At 47.5% G+C, this 12,842-nt stretch overlaps 1 protein-coding gene across 6 annotated transcripts in view; it reads right to left on the bottom strand.

The window, feature by feature from the left end:
• FAM168A (family with sequence similarity 168 member A) overlaps positions 1 to 12,842 on the bottom strand; it is a 183,257-nt gene that overhangs the window by 24,619 nt on the left and 145,796 nt on the right. For all 6 annotated transcript variants that reach the window (XM_079974161.1, XM_079974157.1, XM_079974162.1 and 3 more), the window contains one exon: positions 10,102 to 10,182. In XM_079974161.1, coding sequence (XP_079830287.1) covers positions 10,102 to 10,182 — 81 coding nt within the window. The remainder of the gene's footprint in view (positions 1 to 10,101; positions 10,183 to 12,842) is intronic.

The following is a 12,842-nucleotide window of genomic DNA, read 5'->3' as shown; positions in this document are numbered from 1 at the left end:
GGAAGACCGACCTGAAGCCATTTTTTATTCCCAAACTGACCAAATGTTTTCTCTGCAAGGTCAAAGGAAAATGGAAAAGCCTCCCCATTGCCTTTTCCTTTACAAATCCTGTCTTAAGGGCACATTTAAGATATGAATAGGGTGGGAGCCTGTGACCTGGCTCAGGAACTAAGTACAGTATTTATCATTACAAAAGACTGGCCAGGCACCCCAGGCAATCCAATCAGTGACCATTAAACAGGTAACCTGGCAGACAGGAGGTAAACAAAGCACTCAGATTTCTGCTGTAGACCGCCCTTTCTGTGATGTATGTATGATGTTTCAGGGGGTGGTCTTGATCAACAGGATGGCAATTTCAAAAGTCTATATAAGGCCTTGCGTGCCATTGTTCTGGGTTCCTCCTCCCTCCTGCGTGTGGGGAGTGAGGACCCTGTTGCAACAGATCAACAAAGATCAGGCTTACTAGCTGCTTTGCTTCTCAATATTCTCTGGTTGGCCTCTGTTATTTTCTCCTCCTAATAGGGAACCTACGTAAGGACTCTATATGGGTTCTTGGATACCCCATAAGGGAAAAGGGCAGATTTTTGTTTACAACATATACAGACCGCCCTTGGCTCAATCTCACGAGGGTGGCAAGGAGCAGGGCAATGGGGGGAAGGTGGTAGCAGAAGGGAGGAAGGAAAGCAGAAAGAGAGGAGGAAGAGGAGACAGAGGGGGCAGAAAGAAAAAGAGGTGCCTCATCCACTTTTGACTCCAGCCTGGTCCCCTGCTACTATGTGTGTCCCCACGCCTCACCAACAGGGGTGAAAAATGTGGTCCACTTCTGGCTTGAAGCATAGATGGGCCAATGGTATGATTTTGCAAAAGGAAACTTCGTAAGAATACAGTGGTGCCTCGCAAGACGAAATTAATCCGTTTCGTGAGGCTCTTCGTATAGCGGTATTTTTCGTCTTGCGAAGCAAGCCCATTGACAGCTTAGCGGATTAGCGCTATTAGCGGTTTAGTGGCTTTTAGCGGATCAGCGGATAAGCGGCTTATCAGCGGATCAGCTGATAAGCAGCTTAGCTGCTTAGGAAAAGGGGGAAAAGGGGGGAGGGAACCCGCAGGAACTCGCAAGACATTTCGTCTTGCGAAGCAAGCCCATAGGGAAATTCGTTTTGCGAAGCACCTCCAAAACGGAAAACCCTTTCGTCTAGCGGGTTTTCCGTCTTGCGAGGCGTTCGTCTTGCGGGGCACCACTGTATTTATCAATGTCATGGTGGGAAATGGGTGAATAACGCAACAGCGAAGCACCGTATTTTTCACTCTATAAGACGCACCAGACCATAAGACACACCTAGTTTTTGGAAGAGGAAAACAAGGGGGGGGGGCGGAAATCTGAATCCCAGAAGCCAGGCTGTCCTGACTTATGGGATAGCCGTGTGCAGCCTCTCCCGGGCAAAGGGAGCCTTCATCCCCTGCCCGGGAGAGGCTGTGCGCAGCCATGCTCCCTTTAAAGAGCACGAGGAGTATGTGTGCGGCTCATGGGGGCACACAAGAGCCGCACAAACGCTCCACGCGGCTCTTTAATGGGAGCGCTGAGCAGAGCCTCTTGCCTGCATTCGCTCCATAAGACGCACACACATTTCCCCTTACTTTTTAGGAGGGGAAAAGTGCATCTTATAGAGCGAAAAATACGGTAGCCATTTTACAGAAACAACCAAGCAGCACCCGTAAAGCGATGTTCAGCAACGCCGCCCCCCGATCCTTCTCATTGCCTCTCTTCTCCTATCTTTCTAAACTGTTACTTGAACAATGGCACGTGCGTCCCCTTTGAAGCCGTAATGGACAGCGCAATTCTGGAAAGATGCCCTACTTATTTCTACATACCTCCTCCCACCCTTCTGTGTTCCCCAACAGTAGTGGATTCGCTAATGGTCTGGGCTTTTCACTATGGGCAGTTTTGTGTCGGTGGGGAGATGCAACAGGGGTGCGAGAAACAGGAGGTTAGGGACAAGGCAGGCAGCTCCGAGAAGGTGGGCTCACAAGACGTGGAAGGGAGCTCTCCGTTCACTGAGGCAGACGTAAGCGAAAGCTGGCTTTTCACAGGTTTGATCTCTATTGTCGGCAAAGCTTTTTGAGCTCTTCTCAAGGCTGTGCTTGCACACAGACAGAGGGGAAAATATAGTGGGGGAAAAGGTTTCTGGCTTCTGAGAATATTGAAAAAAGGCTAATAACTGAGCACATTTCTGAAACATTAGTGTTTTGCAGTGAACATGAACATAGCTCAGATGCTGCTCCTGAGTGATGTGCCAATGGAGGGGTATAACATTTTCCCAGCACAGGGTGTGCCACGCTACCCATCTGGAAAATGCAATCCTCCTCGCTGAAAGCACATCCATCAGTATTGTGATTGTGTTCAGGATGTTGCTTGTGCAAATGCCACCTTTTTGTTGCTGTTGCATACAATCTTCTCCCTGGCTGTAGGCTCCCCTGGCGTGCAGTTCAAGCATTGGTGTGTTCATCCACTAGGGTGTGTGCGTGTTTTGTTTTCAATTTTCTGACTGGCTGTGCTGTCCTTTCATGCACAAAGCAAAGACTCCAATGCCCTCCCAGCCTTGTTTTCAGCCAGCTATCCTCCGCGGCAAGACGACCTCCCATACACTGAAGAACGCGAGGGGCAAAACCTTGAGCTTTTGCTTCAGGACTGTGGTTTGAGCATGCAGTTTGCATGCCCATCATTTCATGACTGGCTGCTCAGCTGTGCCCGCTGGAAAGGATGGCATCTGAGGCGACGTGTAAATCCTATGCGTCTCTACTGGGATTGCCCGTTCGCAAATGGAAGTTATCGCTTGCTTTTGCAGCGATCGTGCAACAATTGTGCAAGTGTGAAGCTGCCCTTTGTGAACAGCAGTCATCAGAAATATGAATTCATTGCATTTCATTCTACTTAAAATCTATGTCCTGCCTTCCAGCTTTGTGGGTTTTTTAAAAAGACTTCAGCATGGCTTGCAAAGAATAAAAATGAATGGAACTTCAAAAATAAAATTCTGCCCCACCCGTTAAATCCTACCTTAAAACTGAGCAGATGAGTAGTAATAAAACGAATGATCCATCAAATGCTCAGCCCATATTTATAAAAAAATGTTTCAACCTGGCACTCGGTCATTAAAGTGAGTCTCATAGGCTCTCCAAGGAGGGTATTTCACAAATGGGGAGGGGCCACCAGAGAGAAGGCCCTATCCCTGACCACCTGATTTCAGAAGGGGGGGGGGTACCTGGAGAAGGTCCAGAGAAGGTGCTTCTTTTAGGGGAAGGTAGTAGTTTGCATTTCAAGGGATGCGGGTGGCGCTGTGGGTTAAACCACAGAGCCTAGGTCTTGCCGATCAGAAGGTTGGCGGTTTGAATCCCCGTGACGGGGTGAGCTCCCGTTGCTCGGTCCCAGCTCCTGCCAACCTAGCAGTTCAAAAGCACGCCAGGGCAAGTAGATAAATAGATACCACTCTGGCAGGAAGGTAAACAGCGTTTCCGTGCGTTGCCCTGGTTCACCAGAAGTGGCTTAGTCCTGCTGGCCACATGACCCGGAAGCTGTACGCCGGCTCCCTCGGCCAATAAAGCAAGATGAGCGCCGCAACCCCAGAGTCGGCTACGACTGGACCTAATGGTCAGGAGCCCCTTTACCTTTAGTAGTTCGCATCAAGCAGGGAAGGGAAAACATTAAGAGTATAGGAAATGCAGCCAGAGTATAGCATAGCAGAAAGTGGCTGAGTTTCATTTACTTGTCTGAATTCCTAGCACTTTCCAGCAGTCCACTGCTAGCATGACTGCACATTCAGACATGCAGGAGAAAATAGCCCCTTTTGATAGAATGGGCCGCATTAACAGATCTTGCTGTGAAGCAGGTTCCTGGCAGAGGGAGGCTCCCCAGCAAGAGCCTCTCCCCACCACGGTGCCCCTGAAATTTGCCACAAAGCTAAGTGCGAAGACACTCCCTACAAGAAAGAATATCCTCACTCTCACTGGCCTTTACAGTAACTTCAGGCGAGAAGGTAACATCTTCATGCCCACTTTGCAGGGCTCACCACAGCGGCAAAATTATTCCCTCCTCTCTGGCCAACCCTTTGTCCCCTTAGCCAGGGAAGATGGGACCTGTGGCCCTCCGGACGCTGTCAGATTCCAGCTCCTATCAGAGTGGCTAGGGATGATGGGAGTTGTAGTCCAACAACATTTTTATTTCGTATTTTATTCTGTGAACCGCCCTGAGATCTTGTATAAATTTAACAAATAAATAAACACCCGGTGGGCCGCAGGTTACCCATCCCTGCTCTTGGTCTACCTTCTTCAACGTGGTGCCCTGCTCCAGGTTCTTACGGATTACAACTCCCATCATCCCTGAGCGCTGACCATGCTGGCTGGGGCTGGTGGGAACTGGAGGCTGTCAGGGTGGGGGGGAAGACTACTTGAAGCCACACACATCATTGCCTCGTAACATCTCCCATTCAAGTCCTTCTCTTTTGCTTTCATCCCCGCCCCCCAAATCCTGATTCACTGCTATGCCTAGCCCACCAACTCAGTTTCGATGCCTCCACTCATCCATTCTCAACTTCTCCCTGATAGCCACACAGACTCGGGAGTGAGTTCTCCAATCCCAGTATTCCCAGTGCAGGATATAACACAGGGGCCAGGCTGGCAAAATGGCAGCTGGATCTCTCGCAAAGGCGTTGAGCATCTCAACATCACAACGGCTCCTTCAAGGAAATAAAGACCTGCCTGACCTTCGAGTGACTCGCTTGCCAAAACTGAACAAGCTCGAGACACCGATAAAATACTACTTAGCTGAAATCCAATAGAGCAAAAAGTCTGAAATGTAGAACAGTTGGGGAAGAAGTTATTTCATGCATGGCTTTCTTTAAACAGTCCTGTGTAAGGCCTTTGTTTATACACAGCAAGGAGAATGGAATATAGATATACACCACTAGAGACCTGCAGTCAAAGATTTGGCTGGCTAGTTAAAAAATCAATATATGAAATTCAGCCACCCACACTCAAATATCATTTCCCCCCACCTCACTATAGTTTCCCCATTTTCAAAGCTCCTTTATCTGTCCAAAACCTGCAACGCCACCCCCTAAATCCCAAGTGAAGGTTTTTTCCAGACAAACTGCTCTTCCACTGCCCTCGTTTCTCATAATTTCCTCTTAGCCATAAGAAGTAACATTCCAGGACATCACAGCAGTTGAAAGGTGGAGAGGAATAGCCACAAGACAACTGGCAGCCCAGTTTTAGCAAGAAATACTGGTGGAACAGACAAACACCATCACACACTCCCATCGGCCCCAGCTAGGATGGTATGGCGTCAAGGAACCATACCTCAACATCAGGAGAGCCACAGGTTTCCCACCCTGGTCCAGAGGCTCAGGTGCTTCCCAGAGATATTGTGTTATAGGACAGCTATATATATATATATATATATATTCAGTAAAATCAGTGTCAGTGTAGTGTAGTGGTTAGAACAGTGGTTCTCAACCTGTGGGTCCCCAGATGTTGTTGGACTACAACTCCCATCATCCCTGAGCTCTGGCCTTGCTAGCTACGGATGATGGGAGTTGTAGTCCAACAACATCTGGGGACCTGCAGGTTGAGAACCGCTGGGTTAGAGTGTCAGATTTGGAGCTGGGGGACCAGGGTTCAAATTGCCACTTGGCCATGAAGCTAGCTGGATGACCTCAGGCCAGTCGCTGCCTCTCAGCCTATCCTACCTAACAGGGTTGATGAGGGGATTAAATGAGGGGGCAGGACCATGTATGGCACCTTGAGCTCCTTGGAGAAAAAGTGGGATATAAACACAACCAATTAATAAATAAAGTTAACGAATGCCTCTAAAGAAGTATCAAGGGGCCTTCGAGATTCTAGTAAACCACTGATTTCAGGTAAATTGCACTCAGTTGTGGAAGCTCCACATTCATCACAGATGGAACTGCTAACTGGGGAGTCAAACCAGGACTAAGCAAATGTATTTTTAATGAATTAACTCTAGACAAGCATGTTCCTCCCCAAGCCCTAAGGAATGAGTTGACAAAAGTTCAAATGAGCCAATTTATTTCAACTTTGGGTATACAGTGGTGCCTCGCAAGACGAAAAGAATCCGTTCCGCGATTCTCTTCGTCTAGCAGTTTTTTCGTCTTGCGAAGCAAGCCCATTGACGGCTTAGCGGATTAGCACTATTAGCGGTTTAGCGGCTTTTAGCGGCTTATCAGCTTAGCGGATCAGCTGATAAGCGGCTTAGCGGCTTAGAAAAAGGGGGGGGAGGGGAAAAAACCCGCAGGAACTCGCAAGACATTTTCGTCTTGCAAAGCAAGCCCATAGGAAATTCGTTTTGCGAAGCACCTCCAAAACGGAAAACCCTTTCGTCTAGCGGGTTTTTCGTCCTGCGAGGCATTCGTCTTGCGGGGCACCACTGTATTCCTTCCTTAGGGCTTCGGGTGCAATACAAATATATAAACATCAGGCTAAGCATAACATGTCACAAATCCTCACCCCCAATTAAAAGCTTAATCCTGGCCCCAAGTGCCTGTCTCAAAATAAAAGAAAAATCTTACAACACTGGTAGGGGGAAAAAATACCAGCATGGTTTGCAGACTGAAGACTGTATCAGAAGTGCAGGAAGCCAACGAGCCTGGAAGATGCTCCTGTAAGCACTATGGAGACTACTTGGCTTGTGCTGGCCCTGCTCTTACTATGGTGGCGTTACCTGAGGAAGGGCAGCAGCAAGCCAAAGATCTCAGTGCCATTTAAAGTAAAGGTAAAGGGACCCCTGACCATTAGGTTGAGTCGTGACCGACTCTGGGGTTGCGGCGCTCATCTTGCTTTACTGGCCGAGGGACCTGGTGTACAGCTTCCAGGTCATGTGGCCAGAATGACTAAGCCGCTTCTGGTGAACCAGAGCAGCGCACAGAAACGCCATTTACCTTCCCGCCGGAGCGATACCTATTTATCTACTTGCACTTTGACGTCCTTTCGAACTGCTAGGTTGGCAGGAGCAGATCCAAGCAACGGGAGCTCACCCAGTCGCGGGGATTCGAACTGCCGACCTTCTGATCGGCAAGTCCTAGGCTCTGTGGTTTAACCCACAGCGCCACACGCGTCCCTTCAAAACCATCATCAGTTGGGATCATTTGGTCCCTTACCTTTCCTGCCCTGACCTGGCCACAGCGATCCATGCGATAGTCATCTCCAGGCTTGACTACTGTAATTCGCTCTACACGGGGCTGCCCTTGAAACTGTCCCAGAAACTCCAGCAGGTGCAGAATGCTGCAGAGAGGCTCCTCATTGGGTCCCTGCCATGGGAGCATATTCACTCAGTGCTTTTCCAGCTGCACTGGCTCCTGGTGGAGTACAGGGTCAGGTTTAAAGCCCTATGCGGCCTAGGACCCTCGTACTTATGGGACCGCCTCTCCTGGTATGTCCCACAGAGGACCCTAAGGTCCATGAGTAATAACAGCTTAAAGGTCCCGGACCCTAAGGACTATCCTCCACTAGGACCAGGGCCTTTTCAGTGTTGGCTCCGACCTGGTGGAATGCTCTGTCCCATGAGACTAGGGCCCTGCAGGACTTGATTTCCTTCCACAGGGCCTGTAAGACAGAGCTATTCCGCCTGGCCTTCAATCTGAATTAGCCTGACCCTCTATTCCCTTTCCTCTTCTATGAAGAAACCCTTTCTGGGACCCTACATTTAAACTCTTTCCTGGTCTCCTTGCTGGCCCTAGTAGGATCAATTTGGCCAGTTAGCCCTGGTGATCATTTGATGTCTACTGACTGGGGTTTTGTCCCCCCCCCCCAAAATGACCCCTGGATTTTGGATTTTATTGATATGATGCTGCATTTTATGTTGTATTTTCTGCTGTTTTAAAGTCGCATTTTAATCAATGTTTTATATTTGCTGTTAGCTACCCTGAGCCCGGTTTCTAAACTGGGAAGGGCGGGGTATAAATAAAAAAATATTATATTATTATTATTATTATTATTGATGCAGTATCAAATAGGGGGGAGCACATGCAATGGAGAGAGAAGGAAACCTCAAGCCAATCGCAGCCAATTTTGTGGTTGGAGTTTAGCAAACATCTCTTCTGGGCTGCATCAATAGGAGTATAGCATCTAGATCAAGGGAAGTAATAGTGCCACTGTCTTCTGCTCTGGTCAGACCTCACCTGGAGTACTGTGTCCAGTTCTGGGCACCACAGTTCAAGAAGGACACTGACAAACTGGAACGTGTCCAGAGGAGGGCAACCAAAATGGTCAAAGGCCTGGAAACGATGCCTTATGAAGAACGGCTAAGGGAGCTGGGCATGTTTAGCCTGGAGAAGAGGAGGTTAAGGGGTGATATGATAGCCATGTTCAAATATATAAAAGGATGTCACATAGAGGAGGGAGAAAGGTTGTTTTCTGCTGCTCCAGAGAAGCGGACACGGAGCAATGGATCCAAACTACAAGAAAGAAGATTCCACCTAAACATTAGGAAGAACTTCCTGACAGTAAGAGCTGTTCGACAGTGGAATTTGCTGCCAAGGTGTGTGGTGGAGTCTCCTTCTTTGGAGGTCTTTAAGCAGAGGCTTGACAACCATATGTCAGGAGTGCTCTGATGGTGTTTCCTGCTTGGCAGGGGTTTGGACTCGATGGCCCTTGTGGTCTCTTCCAACTCTATGATTCTATGATTCTTCTGGGTGGGCGCTAATATAATGGATGACCTGCATTATCATCTGCTGTATTATTAATAGAAATGGATCTAGGAGGAACTGGCCCCTGTGGAAATTAAATGTAGACTTATATGGAAATCGCAAAGCAGATACCCGCCCCCCCCAAAAAAAAACCCTCCACAGAAAGCAAGAAACCTAAAGAGGAACAGATACATTATTAGGTTTTAATTAAGGGAGCTGCTGGAGGTAGAAGGATTCTTTACCCATCTTTTATTAAAATATAGGCAATTTTATCAAACATTCATTCTGCCTGCAAAGTTCCTGACACACACATTTTGGGCCCCTGAGCTAAAAGGTTAGAACAAGATTTCCTGACAGTCAGGCTCACATTAAGTTTGTTTGATCAATATTGTATGAATTGCTTTAACCTGCTTTGCATCTCTTTCCAGCAAGCACAGAAATATAGGAAAATATAGGTTAAAATCTCCCTTTTAAAACGCGCCTTTGTAGGGGGAAAGGCGCTCACCTTTTAGAAAGTTCTCATATGCAAATGAGCCAAATGAAGTGGTTTTTAAAAAAATATTGTTACTATATATAGCTTCAAGTCAGAATCCATTTTGAGTAATTCAGTTCACTTGACTTATCTGTAAGGTCTTGCCACTTGTAGGAATGATGGAATGTGCAAGAATAATGCAGGGAACAACATATTTCCGGACGTCTGTAATTTAAAGCTTAGTATTGGTGGTTCCCAATCTTTACCCTTTCTTAAACTCCTTTTTTGGGGGGGTAGACCCTCCCACATCCTGCTTCAATGGAAGCTATATCATGGAACTAAGGCAGCTGCCTTGTACTGACCCAAACCATTGGTCCATTTAGCAGTCTACACTGAACTACCACCAAATTATGGCACTTTTCAACTGCATTTGTACATTCCTGCTTCCCATTTTCAGAATACAGTGGACGCTCAGGTTGCGAACGTGATCCGTGCGGGAGGCATGTTCGTAACCTGCAGCGCCATGTCTGCACATGTGCATGCGCAGGTCACAATTTGGCACTTCTGCGCATGCGCAAAGTGAGATTTAGTGCTTCTGCGCATGCGCAGTACTTCCGGGTTCACCGAAAACGCGCAACCTGAAGCATCTGTAAGCTGAGGTATCACTGTACAGACAACCAGCAATCAAAGAAACCAGGCGGCATTGCCATGTATACTTGGTTAAGCTACATAGTGCATGCAGTTCTTACTGTGAGAAAGCACCTGACATTTTGTAAAAAAAAGACATGCTGATAATGGCAGGTCTGTTAATGGTGCTGAGAGAATGAAAGATCTGATGAAAAACACACAGACACAAGAGCCACAACACGTGGCTTACAAACCAGGAAGTACATACCGCCAAATGTGGCTAACTGGAAAATAGAAAACTCCGTTTACCTGGGGCATAGCCTGGGCTGGTGGTCGGGTACATATTTGGGTTGTAGGTGGGGGCAGTGGTGGGATATCCAGCAGGATAACCTGAGAAGAGAGATGAGGGGAAAGTCAAACAGCAAATATCTGTGCAAAGAGAGAGAGAATGCAGTGATTAAAAGCAATAAAAGGACGACAGGTCAGCAGGGACTCAGATTCTGCACCACCTCCTTACTTTCTGCAAAAGGCAAGTAAACATAAAGACATACAAACAGCCCCTTACCTGACAGTTGCCCCCGGTTTCTAAAATACTCCATGTGCAAAAAATGAGGATTTAAAAAAATAAATGAATTACGACACCTGTATACATCTTTTCAACCCTAACAGTTCTCACAAGTGGTCCATGATAACCGAATCAGAATGTTTGGTGAAGTTTTCTCCTAGGGAGAAATAGCAGCTGTGAAAAGGAGATTTTCATTAGGACTGAGCAGAGGGGGAAACCATTAACTATCCCATTTCTTCCCTCCATATCCCCCTCACAAATATACACACACCATGCTCCTCATCATGATTCCTACCCACCCCCCAAAAAGTCAGGGGTCGCTTTACCTTTACTGTGATTTTAAAAACATCACCAGATACAGGAAAACAACAATAATACACTTTACATATAATTTGTTTTGGCCCGAAGGAATCCAGAAAACCAGGTGCCGCTATTAGTATTCAACCATGCTGGGGGGGGGGGTTCTTCAGGGTCCCTGCCCCAGTTTACTACATACCCCAACCATTGGTGTATTTTTAATCCTTGTTGGGAACCGCCCAGAGTGGCTGGGGAAACCCAGGCAAATGGGCGGGGTACAAATAATAACTGATGATGATGATGATGATGATGATTATGACTGCTGCTAAAGCCCTCAGAGGCAAAGGATGTTGGAGGCTGGGGGGGGGGGGCAGAGAGAAGAAGCAGTAACAGTGGTGCCCCGCAAGACGAACGCCTCGCCAGACGGAAAACCCGCTAGATGAAAGGGTTTTCCGTTTTGGAGGCGCTTCGCAAAACGAATTTCCCTATGGGCTTGCTTCGCAAGATGAAATGTCTTGCGAGTTCCTGCGGGTTTTTCCCCTTTTTTCCCCTTTTCCTAAGCTGCTAAGCTGCTTAACAGCTGATCCGCTAAAAGCCGCTAAACCGCTAATAGCGCTAATCCGCTAAGCTGTCAATGGGCTTGCTTCGCAAGACGAAAAAACCGCTAGACGAAGAGCCTCACGGAACGGATGAATTTCGTCTTGCGAGGCACCACTGTACAAGGAACTCTTTTTGCTGCCAGAACAGACCCTCATCACCAGCCCCCATTGCCAGAATCATGGATAGGCAAACTAATAAGGCCAGGGGGCCGGATCCGGCCCAATTGCCTTCTCAGCCCCCTGCTGAAAAAGTTTGCTGAGCCAGATGTTTTCAGTCCCAGTGCTGAACTAGTGTGGCTCCTGGTTCTGCTCCCCTGGAAGCAACAAAAGGGGTATATTGCAGGGGGACAGACGATGCTCTTCAAGGTCTTCTGCCCAGTCCGCCAGCAGTTCTTCTTGCCCAATAACCAAAGCACTTTTCAGGTGAGTAGACAAACCCCAAGTCCTATTAAAATGCAGCCACTGGACGACTAGGAAAGCAATCACCCGCCCCACAGAAGTGCTTGCAGGATGTGACCCCTCTTCTACCCAACTCCATGGGCACCCTGAGTAGCTATGGGACGTGTCTGGGATTTTTGCCTCCCCTTTATAAATTTATGAAGCCTCCTCCTCGAAGTTAATTAGAATCATCTATTTCAACAGTCATTACCACCGTGCTGGAATAAATAACTATTTGTTCCAACCTCTCATTTTCATCAGCGTTGCAATTCTGCTACTAAATCAGCTTAATTAAAAATGGTTGCAGTTAATGCCGGAGACGCCAACGATTCGCTAATAGTATGTAAAGCCCATGCCGCTGTGGGGTGTACAGGATTCTGGCAATCAAACGTCTCTTTTGAGTGTTATTTATAGAACCAGCAACGGCACACAGAATTCTAATGAGGACACAGCCAAGTCAAAGGAAGAAATGCGCACTTGGCTTCTCATGCGAAGGCTCTTGACTGTGGATTTGGGGGGGCGGTTCTTTTGGCTGCTTCTTTTTTTAAAAAAAGGAAAGGCAAATGCATTGCCGCGATGACTAATTCGCTGCTGTCTTTTTTACTACACATCACATCCATCTTCCTTGCCTTGAAGCGTTTCGTAACAGAAGTGCCCTTTAGATGTTACCGCAGTGGCACGAGAGCCTTTCCTCCCAGGGCTCCTTCCCTGACGCCACCGCAACGTCCCAGTGAAAGTGAAGCTCAAGTTGCGCAGGGGCCTTAGGACCTGGTTTGCCACCCTCAATATGGCTGGGTGGCAACTGCTCGGGAAGAAACGGAACAGCTGAAATTGCCGCGAGCCGAATCCACAGGAGAGCTGCGGCTGGAATGGCCAAAGCCGTAGAGTGCTTGGGACCACGGAAGATCGGCTCACCTCTTATATACCCACTGTACTCTGCAAGTGAGGGCCTCAAGCAAACAATGGAGGTTCGCTTCAAACAATGTGGGAATTGGGTCTTTAATAATAATAATAATAATAATAATAATAATAATAAATTTTATTTATACCCCGCCCTCTCCAGCCAAGGCAGCTAACAACCAATAATAAAAACAAGCTGAATAATGAATACAACTTAAAAACAAGCTTAAAATACAACATTAAAACATTAA

This window comes from Podarcis cretensis (assembly GCF_951804945.1).
Source record: "Podarcis cretensis genome assembly, chromosome: 4".
Lineage (NCBI taxonomy): Eukaryota > Metazoa > Chordata > Lepidosauria > Squamata > Lacertidae > Podarcis > Podarcis cretensis.
The sequence above is the reverse complement of the archived record's forward strand: the minus strand, read 5'-3'. Positions and strand labels throughout refer to the sequence as shown.